Source organism: Zalophus californianus, chromosome 1 (assembly GCF_009762305.2).
Source record: "Zalophus californianus isolate mZalCal1 chromosome 1, mZalCal1.pri.v2, whole genome shotgun sequence".
Taxonomy (NCBI): Eukaryota; Metazoa; Chordata; class Mammalia; order Carnivora; family Otariidae; genus Zalophus; species Zalophus californianus.
Window position 1 is genome coordinate 158,912,228 of NC_045595.1, and position 20,846 is coordinate 158,933,073.

The 20,846-nt window shown below is 39.6% G+C and overlaps 1 protein-coding gene and 1 non-coding gene across 14 annotated transcripts in view; both read right to left on the reverse strand.

Moving 5' to 3' along the window:
- PHLDB2 (pleckstrin homology like domain family B member 2) overlaps positions 1-20,846 on the reverse strand; it is a 214,653-nt gene that overhangs the window by 24,494 nt on the left and 169,313 nt on the right. For 4 of the 13 annotated variants that reach the window (XM_027583894.2, XM_027583895.2, XM_027583900.2 and 1 more), the window contains 9 exons: positions 20,452-20,580; positions 15,158-15,313; positions 14,098-14,208; positions 11,214-11,303; positions 7,757-7,900; positions 6,941-7,129; positions 4,973-5,113; positions 3,666-3,765; positions 697-711 (listed from right to left, as the gene is read on the reverse strand). In XM_027583894.2, coding sequence (XP_027439695.1) covers positions 697-711; positions 3,666-3,765; positions 4,973-5,113; positions 6,941-7,129; positions 7,757-7,900; positions 11,214-11,303; positions 14,098-14,208; positions 15,158-15,313; positions 20,452-20,580 — 1,075 coding nt within the window. The remainder of the gene's footprint in view (positions 1-696; positions 712-3,665; positions 3,766-4,972; positions 5,114-6,940; positions 7,130-7,756; positions 7,901-11,213; positions 11,304-14,097; positions 14,209-15,157; positions 15,314-20,451; positions 20,581-20,846) is intronic. The other 9 variants (XM_027583907.2, XM_027583908.2, XM_027583896.2 and 6 more) reach the window with 8 other exon arrangements.
- On the reverse strand, positions 10,542-10,651 carry LOC113919021. The gene has a single exon (XR_003518767.1). It is a non-coding gene; the product is annotated as a U6 spliceosomal RNA (small nuclear RNA).

The following is a 20,846-nucleotide window of genomic DNA, read 5'->3' on the forward strand; positions in this document are numbered from 1 at the left end:
AAGGAGATCATAGCAATAAAACAGTTCTTTTTCCCAAGCAGACAGCAACAGATAGTTTTAAGAGCTAGGGTTTATAAAATGCCATTCAATTATTCAAAGCACAGTCCCCTCAAACTTTATAACCAGTGTGTCCTCTGACACCCTGCATCTCTGCCACCCGGCCCCAGTAATAAGCATCTTATTTATTCAAGCCAGTCATGCAAACTGGTCTTCACTCTGCACGAGGTCTGTCTTCTAAAATAGGCTTAACTAGAATAAATAAGTAGGAGCATCCTAAATCCTTCCCTCCTCCCCTTTAGCCAGCCTTATTTATACCTGGCCTTTAGAAAGCAGAAACCTCCTGTTTTACACTAAGCCTATATACATGACCATGCCCACTCTTATGTTTATCTAGATTCTGAGTCTTGCAAAACAATGCTTGCCCAGCACTCTGGTTTCCTGCAGGGTCTGACCTTGTAATAAAAACAACAACAAAGGGGTTCCTACAGCTGCCTGTGAATGAACAGCAGCTGCACTCAGGATTGTGTTTCTAGCAAACCTGCAACAATTTTTCTCTATTGTGTAAAAGGAGTGATCCTTAGGCTAAAAATCCACTATTTTACAGTTTCAAATCCGATTCATTTCTTAAAGATCACTTAACAGTGACCTTACACTATTTGCTGAAAACAAAAACACCACACGAGGAGGTTGTCATACCTTTCTTGGACTTTCCTGCATTTAACAGAAGACAAAAGGACAAAGATTTCATTCATCTAGAGCTTACAAAGGAACAGTTCACAAGTTGTACAAAAGCCAATAACCATTACAACTTTAAGAGCTGGGTTCCTGGGCTCTCTGCTTTAAACTCTGCTCTCAAAGATCTTTGTTGGCATGATTCATGTTGTCAGTTCTATGAAAACAGTGCTGATGGAAGGAAGGCTTATACTTACACCATTGTCCTTGATGTATCCATTGTGAACAAGCAGCAAAAAAAAACAGTTCATTTAAGTTAATTGTGTAACTCCCCCCAAAATGATAAGATCTATTACATTTGAGTCAATGAAAATGTGTTGGGTCCAATTTTCTCAAAACCATGGAATTTTACTTGCGTTTGCCATTTTAGTGACGCCAGTACCGTGTTAGCGAAACAATTCTAAGTGCAATAATGCTTCATCCCTCCTGGTCTTTGTGGGCCACCTGTATGGGCTTAGGAGAAAATCCTGCCAATTTTCCAGTCTATTATGGCTCTGAGAAGTGCAGGCCCTGGCCTCTCCCCCTCTGGCTTCACAAGACACATCACCTCTGCTTGGACCAACACACAGAGGATGGTTCTCGATTTCCTCAGGAGGTGCCTCATCAGCACCACATGGAACTGTTTAAGAAGAACCCCACCTGAGAGCTGCAGCAAGAAAGAATGCAGCCACAGTTTTCCCAGATATACAGAAGTGAAGTACCTGGGTGAAGGACCAGAGCAGAAAGATAGCTCTAAGTCCATGGATTTTGCAGAGTACATCCCTACTAGGACCTAACAGAGTTGGCTCACATTTCCTCTATGAACCTAGCATGGAGATTCCCATAGAAAAATAAAGATCAAACATCCTTCGGTTTCACCAGAATTCTCGTAAGAATCCTCTTCCATGATAATGTTAATAGCTCTTGAATTCGCAAATCTCTCCAGTTAGTATAAAGGTCTGGTTTTTCTTACTCTTTAAGAAAATACTTTTGACATAAAATGTGGCGTTGAGGCCAATCCAAGCTCTGATGTGTTCAGCCAGTGGGAGAAACCCATTTAAAAAGTCTGTAAATATCACAGAAAAATGCTTTAACAGAAAATAGACTTGACCCACAAGTGAATAATGATAAATGAGAGCCCAAACATCAAGATTCATTTATGTTCATTATTTATAAATCATAAGAGATATTTTAACTTAAGAAATTATAGAAAAGAAATAAAAGCGAAGTTCAATCCACTGTATTTGATTCACATGTGAACATTGTAAACCTCCCATGCATTATAAACCTCTCTTATGAATACTACAGCCTCTATGAACTCTTAAATCATCTCTGGTAATGATTCAAAAACCTCATTCAAGTGATATATATATATATATATCCACATACACACATATACACATTTTATATATACCAAAATTCATATATATATATGTGTGTGTGTGTATGTGTGTGTATATATATATATATATATATTTCTTTCTTTCTTTCTTTCTTTTTTTTCTTTTGGCGAGAAACCAGTTTTTATCCCTTGGTACCACTGGCAGAGGGCTGAGCAGTCAGAACTGAATTCTAGCCTGGCTAGAGGGAAGGGTTTCAATTACACCAATGCATGGATGCATTTAGAGCCCAAATGCCCACCACTCCGTCGGCATTCCCCTCTATATCCTGGGCATTCCCCCATCATGGCATGTATCACATTTCATTTAAATAATCTTTTTTTAAAGATTTTATTTATTTATTTGAGATAGAGCGAGAGAAAGAGAGCTAGCACAAGCAGGGGGCGGGGGCGGGGGGAGGGGGAGGGGCAGAGGGAGAGGGAGAAGCAGGCTTCCCGCTGAGCAGGGAGCCTGATCAATCTCACGATCCTGGGATCATGACCTGAGCTGAAGGCAGACATTTAACGGACTGAGCCACTCAGGCGTCCCTTAAATCATCTATTATGTGTCTTTCTTCATCACTAGAGTGTAAGCGTGTCAGGGGTGAGGACTGTGTCATTCATTTGCATTCTTGGTCTCTAGCACCGTGCCTGCTCAAAAGTTAAGGCCCATAGAAACTATTGACCTAAATGACTGCTTCGACACAACTCTAATCCTCTCAACGAGAAGCTCATCTCTGGAACTGCATTATAGTAATTTCTCCCAGCCCCACAAAGACTATTCGATCCCGTTATAAATGCAATGTACTATTAAAAAAAAAAAAAGAAATGAAAGATGCTGAGAATCCAAGTCTACCTGAAACCCAGCAACCACATAGAAAAAAAGCTCAGATCACATGAAAAGCCCTAAGGGAATGCTGTCCTGGGCCACTTGCGTGTTAGCTCAATGACTCTTTAGCATATGTTTCAAGAGAGTAGTCATTCAGCCAGAGACGAGGTAAGTGGCTTCGTTAAGTACCCTGGTGACCTCTCCGGATCTCTGTGGTCTCTCTTTTCTTTCTACCCAATGGGAAGGTTAGTCATTCTTGAGGGGCCTTCCTGGTTTGGGAATTCTGTTGAATTAGGAAGCGCAGTGGGTATGTTTAAAAGGTGACAGCCGTATGTAGAATAGAAAAACTTACCTTAGTACAACAACAAGGAGATAGAAAACTCCTTGAGAGAGACGTCTTAGGAATAAAACTGAGGTTCCTGGTTGTTTCCTAATGATCCCCACCCCTGTTCTTGCTCCCTCTCCTGGAGAAATTCTCATGCTTAACTACAGACATGATGTGTGATTTATTATTTTTTTTAATTTTTAATTTTTAAAGATTTTTTTCATTTGACAGAGAGAGACACAGCGAGAGAGGGAACACAAGCGGGGGGAGCGGGAGAGGGAGAAGCAGGCTTCCCACGGAGCAGGGAGCCTGACGCGGGGCTCGATCCTAGGATCCCCGGGATCATGACCTGAGCCGAAGGCAGACGCTTAACGACTGAGCCACCCAGGCACCCCATGATGTGTGATTTAAAAGGCACCTACCTCTGAGCACCCTCCGAGAGTCTGAGTCTTTGGTCATGGCTGCCAGCGAGTGAGGGAGGACACTGCCACAGCTACTGCTCTGTCCCAGGGGCAGGTGAACCTGTGCGAACCGGGAGGAAATACTTCAGGCAAACTGCAGGCCAAATGGTCCTCCTGGACAGGGCCACATCCCCGTTGCCATAGCTCCAGGGTAAGCCCAGGGAAGGTAGGAAGGAGGAACGAAGGCATCCCGTAATTCACGCTAAGTGGCAAAGGCCACTCACGGACCCTTCCCAGGAGCCCCACAGCAGGCGCAACGTCACCGTGCTCTCTCCAGTGGCAGCAGTTCCAAAAATGAAGACAGATGGGGAAACGCTGTCCCAAAGCACCTTAGAGAACCACTCAAAGTTCTTCATGCGTAAGGAGCCGAGGGCAGATGCAGGGACAAGAATGCATGCGCATCATGCACAAGGAAGAGAAGAGCTCTACTTGCTAGAAGTGTACCAATGCCCCTCTCCCCCTGAACACTGGAGAAACCTAGTCACTATCCCCCGGGGGGTTAGCACTCTTTTAAAATAGAAAATCTTTAGTGTAAAATATATTTGGAACACCAGTTTATGAAATAGATTAAAACAAAGTTACTCTGATTGAGGGCAAGGGAAGGGCCCCAAAGCCTGGCCCACTCAGAACCTCCTTCTCATCTGCCTCTCCCCCTCTTTCTGCAGTGACTACCCCCCACCCCCGACACGTCACGAAACATGAGTGAGGACCCAAGTGTCACACCATATGGGTTCATCGTCCAGCTTCACTGCTAACCAGATGAGGGTGCTTGGGCTAGTCGCTTAGCCTCTTTACACCTCAGTTTGTCCGTATGTACAAGGCAAATAATACAGAGAACTTTTGCTGAATAGTGTTGCCAGATTTTAAAATGAGACAATCCACATAAAAGGGCTTAGTCCAGGGTCAGGCTCATAAAAATGACTATCAGTAAATATTTGTTGCTATTGTTCCTGGGATCCAGAGTTTATATCCTCTGGTTTCCAGATCTGGGAGGTGGTCGTGGGAATCTGTCAAGTAAGTGAACGCTATCCACCACTTAATGTGGTGATGGTAGAAAATACCCAGGACCAGGTTCGTCGGTCCCAGAGTGTACAATTCCGAACGTCTTCTGAATAGGATAGAAAATGCAATATGGTTTTATGTCTGCCCAACAAGCAAACTTCATGGTTTATTATTCAGCATTTTCTATAAGAGCCTTTGCACTTTGGCCTGCATTAGGACGAGAAGACTCACTGAACGCAAAGCCCATGGTTCACCCCACGTCCTACCTTTGGGGCGGTGCTTCTCCCCATAGTAGCACTGCTGAAATGTGGGGATATGGAAGGTGTGGTTTTCTTTCGAGGCAAAGTGTCACTCAGATAGAGGCCTTCTTTATGCTGTTTTTTCCTTTCTTCCAGACTTCTAAAATGCTTTAAATGCAAATGTAAAGCAGAATAGCAAAACTTGACTAATTGAAACAGGTCACTGAAGGAATCAAGAAGTATGCATTTACAAAGAAGTTTGGGAATTTTAACACAGAATTAAAAAAAAATTCAACTTATACTTGTGTTCACTAACAGACTAAGGCTAGCATTTGGTAAGATACATAGACACTGGAAGAATTTATTACTGAAATGAGAAACTTAAAAAAAAAATCCACCTTTCACTTTCCTGGTTAGTGCCTGCAGCCTTGGGGCCTCAGGACAACTTACAAATTATTATGATGGTCGCCATGTGGATGGCGGAACAGCCAGTGGACAAAGCAAGTAAGCAGTTTCTCCCCTTGTCTGTCTGGACAGTTCTGTGTGATGGCACAGATCCCAGTGTGAGGAGAACAGGGAAGGGAGAAGGGAGAAGATGGAGAGAAAGAGCGAGTAAACAGGGAAGTTGTTTTCAAGTCGGAATAATAGTTTACTTACATATAAACACTTCAAATCCATATAATGTTTCCATATAAGGCATCCTTCTAGGTTGTTCTTTCATTTAAAAAAAAAAAATCTTAGCCAAGAAACCCCTACACTAATCCCTCGTATTTAAAACTCCTCCTGCTGACCATGTCTTTCTTTCTTTTTTTTTCAGATTCCTAAGGCAAAATTTTTGCCAACTTGAAATTTTTCCAAATTTTTCTTAGCCTCCCCCTAGAAGGTCTTGAGTAGTAAAGTTATTTCCTAATTAAAGGTTCTTAGGGTTTGATCATTTTTATACTAAGCTCAGGTTGTTGAAATATATAAACATTAATGCAAATTTGAGTGACCAAGTTCATGATCAATCTTTAAACATGCCAGTCATGAAATATATCTGCATTTTAACTTTATAATTATCTATTTATACTAGTTAATATTTATTAACCTAAAAGTAGCAAGGAGATACAGTCCTAACAAGAGGTAAAAGGCAGTAGAGATAACTTCAAGAAATATAATGGCTGGGCCCAGCAAACCAGGGCCCATCTAATTTGGGGATCTGGTGACTATGATTCCTTAGCATCTTCTGGGGCCAAATTCATAGAGAAATCTGATTATAGTTGCAAGGAACCCTCAAAGGAGACTTTTTGAATACTCAAGCATGATTATGCACTAGATGTACTAAAAGAAGGGTGACATTCGTAATAATGAATTGTTTATTTAAAATACGTGATTGGTAAAAACTTCTATGCATCAAATGCAGTATTTGTGGTGTGACCTTGGACAAGCTATTTACCTCTGCTAAAAAGCCTCCGTTCCCTAAATGTCAAAAAGGAGTTAATTCTTATTTTCCAGGCTTGTTAGAAGGAAGAAATGAGATATGTATTTGTAAAATGTTTAGCAAATTTTGACCCATAGCAGGGGCATGATGTCCATTATTAGGATTTCAGTAGTATGTAAGAAAAATATTTTGTGTTGACACAGCAACTTTTTATAGCATGGATTTAATGGAAATAATTATTATCATTTGGCAAAACTACCTGAGACAAGTTACACTATTTTGGTTGAATGGGAACTGAAGAATGAGGGTATGACACGTACCCAGCTCCAATATATCAAAAGTCAGGAGAGGACAGTCAGGGGGTCAAAGTTTAGAACAATCCCAACACCCTTAAAAAATACTAAAGGTCCTTAAAAGACGTAAGAACAAAAACCAACCAAATAAAGGAAAACCCAGCAAAGGAATATGCACGTCTTTTTGAAAAAATGCCTTTGGAAAAGTGGAAGGAAAGATTCCACGTCAGTGACTGATGTCAAGGTCAAAGTCTCAGACTCTGAACACCAGTGCCTCGTTACCTGTTGCTCCTGCTGTTGCTGCTGCCTTCTGTATTTCTTAGCTGGTAGAGGAGGAGGTGTGTCATTTAAAAGGAAAGGATCGACAGACGGAGCCAGGACTTCGGGCCAAGGGGCTGATGGAGGTTGAGTGATAGGATGAGGAGAAAGGGTGGAAGGAAACATAAATCCAGAACAGACAGGTGATCTTTGCTTTATAGGAGAAAGAAAAAGTATGTATGTGTCCGTATGAAATGAAAGAACAAGACAAAGAAATGAAATCGACAATCTCATTATTCTGTTTTCTTGTACTTTAATCGGGAAGTCACAAATCATGGGCAGGATCTTTCAAATGTAGCCTCTTGTTAAAATTCCACTCTGGGAACAACCTGGATCAGTTAGAAGGTATTTTAATTTGCTATTCTTTGCCCCTCCCCAGACGTTTTAAAAAGGTGTAACATTAAAAAAAAAAAAAAAAATCCATCCCGTAAACACAAGAGAAAACAAAACCAAACTGGAAAAATGATTCAAACTAACAATTTGAGAAAGGCTTTTTGGTTTCTATGAAAAGGAGGTCAAGTCAGAGGGCTAAGATCTAGAATTACTGTTTTCAACTTAATTCTCCTGGTGCTCCACTCTGCACCATGTATTTCATGATTTCCGGTATGAGGACTCACAGAACAGTGTCCCAGATGGGTATGTTCTTCAAACCCAGCATCACTCTGGCCCGCTAGGTCAACCAGATGTACGGGTCACACACACCTTCACTTCTCAGGTAACCATGGGTTAATCTCTGACATGAGGAAAGCAGTGAATGAATGAAATGTCACGCCAACACACCTCTTTATTTTGTGGCTGGCTCACCAGCACAGCTGTGGCAGGCCCAGTGGCAACAGCATCAGCGTCAGCAGGGAACTGGGTGGAAGGGGATAGATTCGTGGAACTGACACATGGCTCATTAATTTCATTTACACTGATATAGCCCTAAAAGGAGGAATTCAGAAGTTAAACACAAAGAAAGCAAAAGCTGAGGCATGCAAGGGTATTAATGCTCCCAGTACAATGGAGTTAGCTTTGAGCAGCGCAGCCAAATATCTGTGGAATTACCAAATGTTTCATTAAGGGAATCATCAGCAATTAAAATGGATTTATGATGCTTACTCTTGAAAAATGATATTCCAAACATTACACATAATTTGGGGGGGTGAAGTCAAGATGACTATCTTATAAACAACCCCAAACCTTCAATTTTAGATTATCTAGAGGTATCAGCATTCATTCTGCTGATTGAATGAGGATGTTACTATGCAACATTATAAAATAACCACACACACAAAAATCTGAGATATAAAATTTACAATGTAATCGCTCACTCCATCATCCAAGAGCCTTTTCCATAAATCTTTATTTTTAGATTTTCCTCTTTTCTTCTGTTTTTTGACAAGTTAGAGTGTGAGTAAAAGTGGGCTGAAGGCCTCAGGTTTTTGTACTACGAAATTTTATAAATACTAATTTATTTGTAATGCAATCTAGCTTTTAGGTTAGCTCAACTAAATGAGAATAAAAGGGACACTTGTCCCCTCATGAGCCTTCCCCAGCAAGACACATGTACACACACACAAACACACCCCTAAGGTAGACTTGCAGCTCGAGGCTATTTCAATTCAAGGCAGCTTCCCCAACTCTCAGCTCTACCCCAGGACAGAGAATTGCCCATGCCAATGATTCAGTTTGGCTTCAGCTTCGAGAAAATACCCATGAATCAAAACCTGCAAGATTCAAAACTCCTCAATCTGTATTTGAGGAAAAGGCACTTGTCAATTTTCATGGGAAGTATTTGTACAGATCAATCATCATTTTCACCACATCGACAAAATAGTGGGAAAAGTAGAAGAGTACAGAATAATATTTCTCTTTTAAAAGTAAAATTGAGTTAAATTTAGCACTTGGGATCTTCTATGAGCCCACCAATCCTTTAAAAAAGTGGCTCCAGGGTAGGCAAGATATAATTATGTTGGTGAAGCAAAATTTTCAGGCTGGAAAGCAAGGTTTTTACTGATTTATAATCACGACAAAGTGGAGAAAGCTAGAGTTGACTATAAACTGTAGGTTTCAAAATGCTGGTGAATACAGTCTTGGATTTCATGGCAATAGATACCGTGTAAAGTTTCAGAAGATTAAATCAAAGAAAGGAAGTTGACAACTGGGTTGTTAAATTTCATTTGGTCTTTGCTAATAAATAGGAATGAAGGGCAATGACTTTCAGTTATGCTTTTGCTCAGTTGACAGCCTGGTGTTTCAAAACCAAGATTTGATTCTTTATACATCATAGACCATATAACCGGATTTATTGCTTCAAATATGGATGCCATTTGTCAAAAGTGGCACTTGTTTAAAAGAGTTAGATATAAATTAATCACTCCCTAAAAAAAGAGAGAAGGGTGAGAGAATGAGACAGTGGGGGGCGGGGGGAAGAAAGGAAGAAATTCAAAACATCTTGTGAGCCAAGTCGGCTTAGTCCATGAAAGAGAACACAGCTACTTAACAAAGAGTTGGAGACATACAAATAGTCAAAAGCCAAATGGGCTTTTGGTACCAGGAAGTCTGCAGAGAAAAAGAACTCATTAGCAGAAAAGGGAAGATTTTATTCTTGTACAAGAGGTAAAAAGACCCTAGAGCCTGTCTCATTCATTTGGGGGCCACAGGCCTTCAAACTCAGTATGTCCAGAGTCAGACCGCTATCTTCCCTCATAATACATCCGCATCCAGCTATTTCTCTCCATCTCTGCCATTGCGTGAAGGCAAGACACCTGCATCTCCAGCCTCTGCTACTGCAACCGCCTCCTCACTGGCTCTCCTGCTCTCTTCCTCTTGCTCCTCATAATCCGGGTCAACAGCTCAGAGGGATGCTTAACAAATGGACAGCAAATAATATCACCTCCCTGCTAAAGACCGCTCACTCAGTGACTTCCCAGCCACACCAGATAAGGCATATTTCTTTAACACACATCACAAGACCTGGTCCCTGCCCACCTCACTGACATTCTCTTCTTCCACTCCACTCCATCCACTACGACCCTGTGTTCACCGAATCTGCAAGTTCCGTGTTCTGAATGATGGAGAGAAACTATGAAACTGCATGATCTAATAAAGCTCTTGTAGAAATGTTTCACAAAATGCTTCCAAGATACACATTATTCATACTTATTGTGTGATGAGCGTTTACTTCAGATACCTACACACACACACACACACACACACACACACACACACAATACTTCCTATGTAGGAAGTCTTAACTCCGCTATTGTTTAAAAAGATATTTATAAATAAAGGTTTTTTTGTTATTACACACAATTTTATGCAGAAGCAAGCTTTTTCTTCAGCTTTTTGGAAAAAAACAAATACAAAGAAAACGATTTTCAGTTGGGACAGATGATAGCTACACTTGTGGTGAACAAGGCATAACATATAAACTTGCTGAATCACGAGGTTGTACACCTGCAACTAACGTCACATGTGTGTCAACTCTACGAAAATACCCAACTATTTTCTTTCTCAGTCAGGGTTATGACTTTCCAAATTAGAGTTAAAATATTCTTCCATTGTAGCAGCGTAGCTCCATAAAAAGGTATTTCAGAAAGATAGATGTTTGGGTGTCATCCTTGCACAGGGGCCATGCTAATCTTCTCTGTATTGTTCCAATTTTAGTATATGTGCTGCCGAAGCAAGCACAAGATAGATGTTTGGAATAAAGAGTGTGTGGAGCTTAATGTAAGTAGGGTTTTCTAATTTAGCGAGGGAAACAGCAGAAACAACATTGGGGGAAAAAGAGACAGAGAAAAGAAAGGAACCAGGCTATCTTAGCAAATGTGCAGAGACATTTTCACTTGCTATCAGACTTAGGAGAAAGAGAAGTAATGTAAGAAAGAGGAGGAACTGAAAAGGGAAATTGCAGAGAGGAAGAGAATTTAAGACTAATCTTGGTTTGGATCCTAACTTGTTTGAAACCCCAAGGTAACCCACAATGTCACGGTCAAGCATGGTCTGCACACACACACACACACACACACACACACACACACACACACACACACGCACAGTGCATCTGCAATAAATGCAAAGATAATCCGTGAAATCCTTAAAGCATAAATAAAAGGCAGGAAAACCAACAAAGCACTGAATGTTTTCGAAGTCACTCAAGTTAATGTTTTCCTATTTAGTTAATCATATAAAACAAAGGCACATCTCTTGATTTCTAAGGTGATGTAAGTGGACACGGAAAATCATTGCTTACCTCTTTCAGAGTACTGGGGTTGACAGGAAACCCTTTCCCCCCAGAGAGGCTGGAGTATTTCTTTTCCAAATTACAAAGATTTTCCTTTTCCTGAAGGAACACAAAATCTATTAAGCCTGGTCAATCTTGGATTTCCCTGAAGACTAATGACGTTGAGTATTTTATCACGTGTCTTATTGACTCTTCATATATCTTCTTTTGTGAAGTGTTTGTATTCAATCTTTTGGACTGTTTTTTAAAAAAATTTATTTATTGAGTGTTTATTGACCATTATTGAACTGTAGGAGTCTTTAATATATTCTGCATAGAAGTCCTTTGTCATTTCCTCTTTAAGAAACCTTTGCTCACCCCAAAGCCAGGGAAGTGTACTCGTAGTCCTACATTTTCTTCTAGAAACTTTATCACTTTAAATTTTATGTTGCAGTCCACAATCTGCCTTGAATTAATTTACATGCGTGGTGTGAGGACAGATGCATTAGGATTCATTTGTTTCCATGTTTACCCAAGTGATCCAGCATTATTTGTTAAGACTTTCTTTTTCCTCCTGGATTATCTCGGAGCCCTTTGTCAAAAAAAATCAATAAACAGTATACGTGTGGGTCTATTTCTGGACTTTCTGTTTGGTTCCATTGATCTATACCGTATGTCAGCACCTCACCATTGTAAATACTATAGCTTTGGAGGCAACCTTGAAATCAAATAGTATAAATCCTCCAACTTGGTTCTTGTTGATTCTCATTACTTGTAATTCTTATGTTCTGCAGCATTTGCCGTGAACACTGAATTAGTAAATACTGAACCATTGTTCCTACAGGAAATACACAGGTGGGTTACTGTGCGCTTCTTCAGAAAAATTTCAACTGATCAATACATAACTTTGCTTTATGTGTGCTTCTGTTTAAAGACATCTTATTTGATATATATTGTTGATTCATAAACACTGAACTCACAGCTAAAAGCACTGTAATTTATGCCTGAATGAAGCTTATTTAACACATGCATTTTCTCCAGGAGGCACATCGCAACGTTCCCACCCTTAGGAACACTCGTACGTTAGCACTATGCTGGAGAGGCATTTTAAACAGCAAAATCACCAAAAAAGGCACAAACACTGTGAAAACATAGCACTAAATAATCCACAAAAAGGACACTTATTTACTCTATGAGAGCTGAAACAGGAAGTTAGAGTGTTGCTTTGTTCAACCTCAGCCGGGAATGTATATGCTGCAGGACTCAAAATTTTTGCCGCTCTGCACACATCCATCAGTGAACTGTATGACAAGTATTGATTTGGGGGCTGCAAGTAAATTTTAGCGAGCGGGCAAATTCACAAACACAGACTCCTTGAATAATGCGGGTCAACTATAAATTTTAGCATCAACTTGTCAATTTCTACAAAAAAAGCTCTGCTGGGATTTTTATTGAGATTGAGACATATCTATAGATCAATCTGGGAAAATACAAATCTTTATACTTATAGACCACAATTTTTAGAATAGAATTATATTTTATATATTTTAATGAGGCAGTGGTATTTGTATGATGGTGATTATCCATTCTAAAAAATCTATCACTATGAGATTCCCCCCCTTTTTTGCTAAAACTTCAGAAACTACTTAAATCCTACATATTATACTGATTTAAGCTGAGCCTTTGAATATCATGTGCAAAGGGTGGTGCAGAGGTTAATGGAACCAGAGCTCCTCCCCAGAGCAGGAGACAGGGATGGAAAACATAAATTCATTCTGAGATTTCTAGGTGCCAAAGAAGCAGGAGGAGGGGAGTTGTCAGGGAGCTGTGCGGGCTACGTTAGGTGCACCTTGAGTGGACTCATAATTCTATGTGAAGGACCAATTTTCTTTCCCTTCTCAACCTAACAATAGTTAAGTGGCTAAGTTGAGAATATTCCAGCTACATGTCTTCTGGGGAGGAGCATGGTCTAGCCTCATCCTTTAGTCTCTCATTCTTTCTCCTGTACCCCATTCTGGGTCCATCTCATATTTTCAGGATCCCAAGTGTCACGTTCTAGGCAGTGGCCTGCATACAAGGCTCAGTGCTGAGACTAGCCCATCAATTTTAACTTTTGGTGTCTTAGATCTTCGACTGTGTCAGAAAATCAGGCTGCAGGTTGGGCAAAGGAAACCCTTTATGTGCAGCCACATTAGGCACTAGGCAGATGGGACCACAGTCCCTTTGGTGAGGATGATCTTGCTCCCCTTAGGGGTGTCTACCTAGCCAATGAAGCCAAACTAAACCCAATGTGGCAATTGCCAGGAGGACCCATAGGCAAATAATTGGAGTTTGACACCACGGAAGCTGAGCCAAAACATTTGATAGCAGCAAAAAAAGCAGAATATGGGGCGCCTGGGTGGCTCAGTTGGTTAAGCGACTGCCTTCGGCTCAGGTCATGATCCTGGAGTCCTGGGATCGAGTCCCACATCGGGCTTCCTGCTCAGCAGGGAGTCTGCTTCTCCCTCTGACCCTCTTCCCTCTCGTGCTTTCTATCTCTCATTCTCTCTCTCTCTCAAATAAATAAATAAAATCTTTAAAAAAAAAAGCAGAATATGTTCTACCTATTTGATGAAAAATCCGTTTTATCAAAAGAAGAAAATCTGAAAACGTACATGTTTTTCAAGTTTGAATTTCCACACCATGTAAAAATCATGAGGAGAATGTCCTTGTTTACTTTGTGAATTAGAGTTACTCATTCACAGAGCTTCAGCTTATTAATGTGGAGGAGTAAATAAAAATGTATATTTAAAAAACCTTCTTTAAATTAAAATCCACTATTCATTATTAAAAGGCACTTGCTTTGAAGGAAGCAACTTTCCCCAAGCTGTAACCTGAGTTTTATTGCAACCAGTGCTAAAAAGGAAATACTTACTCTTTGCAACATCATTATTAAATTATTCTTTTCTTTCACAAAATGATCTTGTTCTCTCTGAGCCTGCTGGACAATGTGATTGGCTTGCTTTTTCAATGCAGAAATTTTTTCCTGGAGGAAAAAAGATGATATACAGACGCACGTTAGACATTCACTGGTTTGCCAGTATGTCCTGGAAAAGGGAAGTGTTGACAACTGGATCAGCAATGACCACATTTTCACTGGTGGTAGGCAGTGATTATTATCTAGAGACTGTGAGATAGTCTCTTTGGCCTGCCAACCTGAAGGTTTTTCTTTACCTAGGGCCAATACAGTCCACGTGGTTTAAAATCTATTTGAAGAATGCATAAGTCAACAGGAAATCTTGTTTTAGACTGTAAATGAATCATCTTGGGAGACGCCTCATGGGAAAAATAACAAATGTAAGTTCTTATTTAGGCTGAGAGCTTAAGAAGTCACCTTCTTCATCTCCCTTCCCCTCAATTTTATTGGTTTAGTATAGAGCACTGGGAAGTGATTCTAAGTTTTGGAACAAGAGCTGAATTCTGGGGCGGGACATCTGGGTGCAGGAGGTGGGTGGAGCCAGCGATGTGCATGGCATTTGGCGGGGCTATTTCTAATGGTAATAAGCTATCAGCCAACTTCGAGAACTATGAGCAGTGGGAAACCGAAAATGCCAAAATAGACTTTGTTCACAGAACTATTCTAAATCTAGTTACTGGGATTGTAAAAGCAAGTAACTTAAAACAAATATCTGAATTTCTGATTTTTCTCTTCCTTGGTTTTCACACAAATGAAAAAAATCAGATATTATAAATCAATGGCATCTACAGCATTAAGTAACGGTAACTGTAACACATCTCGGTATATCCAGCTCGGAGCACCATTTGGTACGTAGATGGCAGGCTCCATAATCTGTCAAATGTGACATGTGGTGAAACACACACAGATATTTGGATATAAAGACAGGTAGACAGAGGGCTACGTTAATGATTATTCCTGTCATGGAGTGAGGGGTGAATGTGGATTTTTTACACTGAATGACACCTGGCAAAAGTACCTTTCGAGTCACAATGTTCCGCTGATATTCGGCTACTTCACGCAGGAGCTGTTGGGTCAGGTTCTCCTTCTCCTCATCCAGACGGCTCTCACGCTCAAGCTGCTGGAATTCCAGGTCTTCAAAGTGTTTGCTCTCCACGTCCAACAGGTCGGCATCCTTTGGGGAAAAGGGAATGAAAACAAGACATACCAGAATGGCTGTAGCATTCTTAACATGAAGGAAAAAAATATTAAAAGCAAACAGTCCAAGATATCTTTCTAATTATGAAGCTGACCAGGGTTGGAACATGATAATCCTGTCTTTTGGAGTTAAATCCCAGAGCAGTGACCATCAGAATGGAGTCAAAAGGACCGGGGTGGGGGGCGGGGGAGAGAAGCCCTGGTTTGAGACTGTTCTGTGGATGTAGGAATTCTTGCTTTAAATCTACTAGGTGGTTTTAAAATGGATCCTGAAGTAGAAAAGGAATTCATTAGTAAATAACTAAACATTATCTGCTGACCAAGGTGTGACATGGTCTCTTGAGAAAACTCCCATTTTCCAAAATTTTCAAATGAAATGAGATTTTAGTATCGAGATCAAATTCAAGATTCCAAAGTTACTGACTATAAAACAAGACTCAAAATTTGGCACACATACAGATTAGACCTATATGATATATACAGGCATGGATGCTCCAATAATTTTATTGAAAGGAGAAGTCATCGAAAACATTTGGCGGTTGGTATTCTTACACTGGGCTTCTGTGACTCCCTTAACATTGTATACACAGATTTTTACTGGAAGAACAGCATTCATCAGGCACAAAGAAGGTCTCTAATGGTTAAGTACTACCACTCTGGGAATAATCTCGAGGACATTTAAGAAAGATCAGAAATCATAAAAATCAGATGGTCTAGAACAGGCATTTCCTAACCTATGAAATGTCTGAAGACAGAAGTGAATCTCTGTCTGTGCAGAGACTGGCGCATGTTGTATAAATGATTCTTCAATCTACATTAAAAAAAAAAACACTTCCTTCATCATTCTAGAGCCTTTGACAAAACCATAAATGCGGTAGGTACAGAAGATTTTAAAAAATATATAATTTGTAAATAATCTATGGCCAAAATGAGACAGCAGCTGGGCTATATGGTTTATAACTCTACATAGGCAAAATAGCCAGGACATGTTTTTTTTCCATTCAAAACATCAGAAAGAGTTGGATAAATGAATATGATAAATTAGATTTATATCAGTTTTTAAACATACCACCCCCTCTTTTGTTTTTTAATGTGAGTGATAAATTAGGCCTTTTAATCAAATGGAATAATACATTTCTGTCTTCTGGAATGAATTTTATTCTGGGGATGATTTCATAGAAGGATGATTAGCTACCATGTAATTACAAGCAGCACTATGGCAACAAGATTATTATGTCAACACAGTGGATTCTTAAAACTGAAGGGCAAGAAAAACAATTTGAAAAACATATTCAGCATTTCTTAGCACCCTTTTTTTTTACAGTTTAATTGGCCAAACAGAAAGTCGTCTTGGTGTCAAGTTATAGGTGGACATTTCAAGTTTATCAGACATTTTATGCTTATAACTTCTAAAGGAATGAATGAATTTGGCCCAAATCTAGTGACTACTGAAGTAATTAAGAGATAACCCGAGGGTTATGTCTTGAAACAAAATACTTGCAGTCTTGAAACAATACATCAGTGGATATATTTACTCATGGGGTCATTCATAGTCAAGTTTTTAAGGTATTTCGATTAAGCTGGGTTTGCGGCTAAGGATTATTGAGAGAAATAGTTTCATAAACCTTTTTTTTTTAGTTTATAAATAATTTTTACTCGAAGTGGGTATACGTCTCACAATACACAATACACAATATGCTAGTCAGTCGCTCACTCCACATCTGGTTAATAGGCAACATGTGTTATCTTAACCGCATGAAGGTCACAGAGCCACTAATCTGTTTGTAGTAAATATTTAAACTGTTGCATGAAAATAATAACACGCTGGGTAGGAAAGTTGAAATTTAAAGCTAAACTTAGCACTCAGATTCTGTTGGTATAATCATCTGATCAAGTCATCCAAACAATTAGAATGTGTGTATATAAACTTACACTGTAAAAGAAAAACCATTGGGGAGGGGAAAAAAGCTTTGCTAAGATTTTAGATAAGAATAAGAATTCAGGGCATGGAATTTGGGGGCAGGAATCGTTTAATGGAGCACACAGTAATATATATAGGAAGCTCAAAGTTCAGGGCATGACTAGTTGGATGAAAATTTTAACTAAGCTTCACTCGCTAAAAGAACATTACAAATCTCTACTGGTTGGCAAGCTCAACGGGCCAGGCGCCAAAGGACATAAAAGAGCTGTGCTCAGGAAAATTCAATGCAATTCCTTCTTTTTTTCCAATAACTGTTTTGAGAATTTATATGGCAGAAGTTTACGTGCAGTCCTTTGTGGGTGTTTTTGCTCAGCAGAGGGACAGAAGAAGAGAATAGATGTGGTATAGCAGGAGAGATTAGAGTAATAACCTCATGGCAGCTCAAGGTCAACTTTGAAAACAAATTTAAGTGGGGCTCAGGGTTTGTTCACGTTTCTCCATCTTACACCCTATAGTCAAACACTTTAACTGCACGGTTTTGGAATTTGGAAAAAGACAATGGAAATCATTCGTGCAAACTTTTCATTTCATATATGAGGACACTGAGATCCACAGAAGTTGAAGGACTTATCCAAAATTGAAGGATAAACCGATGGTAAAGTTAGTGAGAAAAAGGTCTTCTAGTTGTTGATATCACTGAATATGTGTGTGTGTGTATATATATTAATAATAATATATATATATATTAATTAAATCAAGAGACTGCTTCAGTGAGTAAATTATCAAAAGCACAAGAAAACTGTCCTAGCCAGGTGTCTCCTCCATTTACTAGTGGAACTTCTCCTGGCAAACAAAAGACTCATTTAACTTCTGCTTTCTTTTCCAAAATGCTTGCATCCTAGGGAACAGTTCAACTGGTGAGCCCACCTCAACTACATACAACTACTCAGATGAAAGCTGCATTCTGACGCTAAAGCAGGGAATTAGAAGAAGCCCAGTCATAAAGCCATAGTGTTGTGTGCAAAAAATCATTCCAGAACTTCAGCTTAAGTACTTGGGATAACACACAGTTTAAGAAAATGATGTTCTTCCCGTTCATTTATTTTTTCTTTTGTATAACCTGCCACCTAGTGAAGTTGGTGGTAAGAAAATCACCTTTACTGCATCTAGTTTAAATGCCTTTGGGAAAGCTTTCTAAGGAAGGGGTATTCAGAAGGGTTTGAAGTCTTAAGGGAAATGAGCTGTGGTAACACAGGAAGTTCCTAGTATGAATGGACTTCTCATGAAATAAGTGGACTTTTTACTGATTAAGCCGTGGGATTGGTGGAGAGTTACTCTGGACGTCATCCCTGTAAAATTAATGGACCTCTTGATACAGGTGAATAGAAGCTACTACAAGCCAGTTATCTCTCCCAATGAAAGGGATTTATGATAAGAATTTTACACTCTGCTTGGAGAGAAAGAGAAAAGGGGTCTTTGCTGTGAAATAGTGGAAGAGGCTGTCTGCATCACTTCCTGTCCTCCTTTGGACATCCTTAGAATGTACATACATTTAGAGTTATCCTATAGAGGCTAGATTAAGCAAACGGCCATTATTTGTATCAATCTGAGTCTCAGTAATTAACAGAATTTACTAATTTTTATTTGCAGCAGTGTTTATAAAGAGTTCAAGCAATAACTGGATAACTAGAGGCAGAGAAGAACAAAATATGTAAGTTGCTGCTGACTTTAGATAAAGTAGTAACATGACCACTGTGTAAAATCATTAGCAATGAGGAGAGTTGAAAACCAGTGAACAAATAATAAAAGGCAGTTTCCCAATCTCTTCAGTGAACTGGCATGAACACAAATTACAAGCAAAAATAATTTTACAAATACTAATGTTTTCCCAATTATTTTCATCACAAGATTTCTAGAGAATTATGACACTGAGGGACAGGAAGTTTTCTCTTCTTACAGCAAATTCAGCTGTATACAATAAAAGGAGTAAAGAGGAAGAAACATTGTTGGGACTTTTTTGATCCAACATAGTAAGAAAGTTACTATTTGTTAAAATATTAAAATCGTTACGCTGCAGGTTAACCTGTCTGCCTTTGGTACTATTTATTACGATGCTTTCAACCTCTGTAATACACTGAAAAATTTTAAATGTAATTTTTCATAACCTAATGCTACTCTAAGTTATCAAATGTTTTTGTATTAAAGGCTATCTTAAACATTTCCAAGATTGGGGCTACCTTAGCTGATGTTTCGACTTGCCCACTCCCAAGAAGGTCCTGACAGAATAACATGAATGAAACTAGCCTTTCTTTTCTAGTCACGTGGAATCATGAGTTGTTAGTCACTTAGCACAAGTCACTATGACATGACTCTTCTAGAGATCCAAGACTGTTCCCCCAGGGTCACGGTTATTTGCGTTGCTGTTCAGAGCAAATGACCCAGTTGTCAAGAGGCTCTGAAATATTAAGTGGTCTTGCCAGTGTTTGTGAAACTCTCCACCTCGAAGCCTCATTTCAGCAGATGACCCACGTGGCCATGTTAAGCATAGCCAACTTCAACGATCGGAGGATAACCCGATAAAACCCACCAAAAAGTCCACGCTGCACTAAGCTTTAAAAAATGATGAAGCTCATCTAAGAAGATGTGGAGGCCATTGCCCTGCGTCTTGGGTCTTGGTGTTTGCTGTGGCTGCGCTAACGAGTTCAATGTCACTAAGAGGCAGAAAGAAAAAGAAACACAGTGGGTGGTGATGGGAAGCAAATCAGAGAATAGGATAATTTTGGGGGCCAAGTATAAAATCAGGCTGAGAGGAAAAAAAAATCCAAGGGTCCAAGGGCAAACAGTACTCACGATGCAGCAGAGAATGCAGGGAAAGATGTCAGTAGATTTAAATGCTACAATCTCAGTGTCGGTTATATGTCACAAAGAATGACTCTCTTTTGTTACAAAGAATGACTCCAGAACTGTTCTTTTGCATTATAAATGAGTGAAGGATTCTAACAAGGAATTGTTTAACTGATTAGCATGAAATAATATATTCTGTCAGCATGCATATTTCTATTTAAAAAGTATCTAATGACCAGAACTTAGGCAAATTTATGCTGTATGAAGTAGGAAGTCATAGGTAAGTGGAACTTCATTGAAAAAACACCAAAAAACAAAAGACGACTGGCACATTCCTGTTTGCTACTGACCCTCTTCAGTTGTTGCTGTAATTGCTCCCTCATGGACTCAGGACAATTGTCCAGCTGGGTCTTCTGCTCGGAGTAAAGCTCCTGAAGCCTCTCTAGTTTTTCCCTCTCAGCATCAAGCTTTACCTTCTCCTGAAGTTCAGAAATCAGAAAATAGAAGAATAGAAATTACCTTCACACCCGAAGCAGGCGTTAGTGAACATTTCCCAAGGATAACATCAACACACACACACACACACACACACACACACACACACACACACACACACACAAACTAGATATCCTATGCATGTAGAAACATACCTAGTTAGTGACTAAGATAAGTGGAAGTAAAGACAAGGGGGCCTCATTTCTGCATTCTCAAAACACGGTCCATGTCACCAGGTACTGGCAATGAC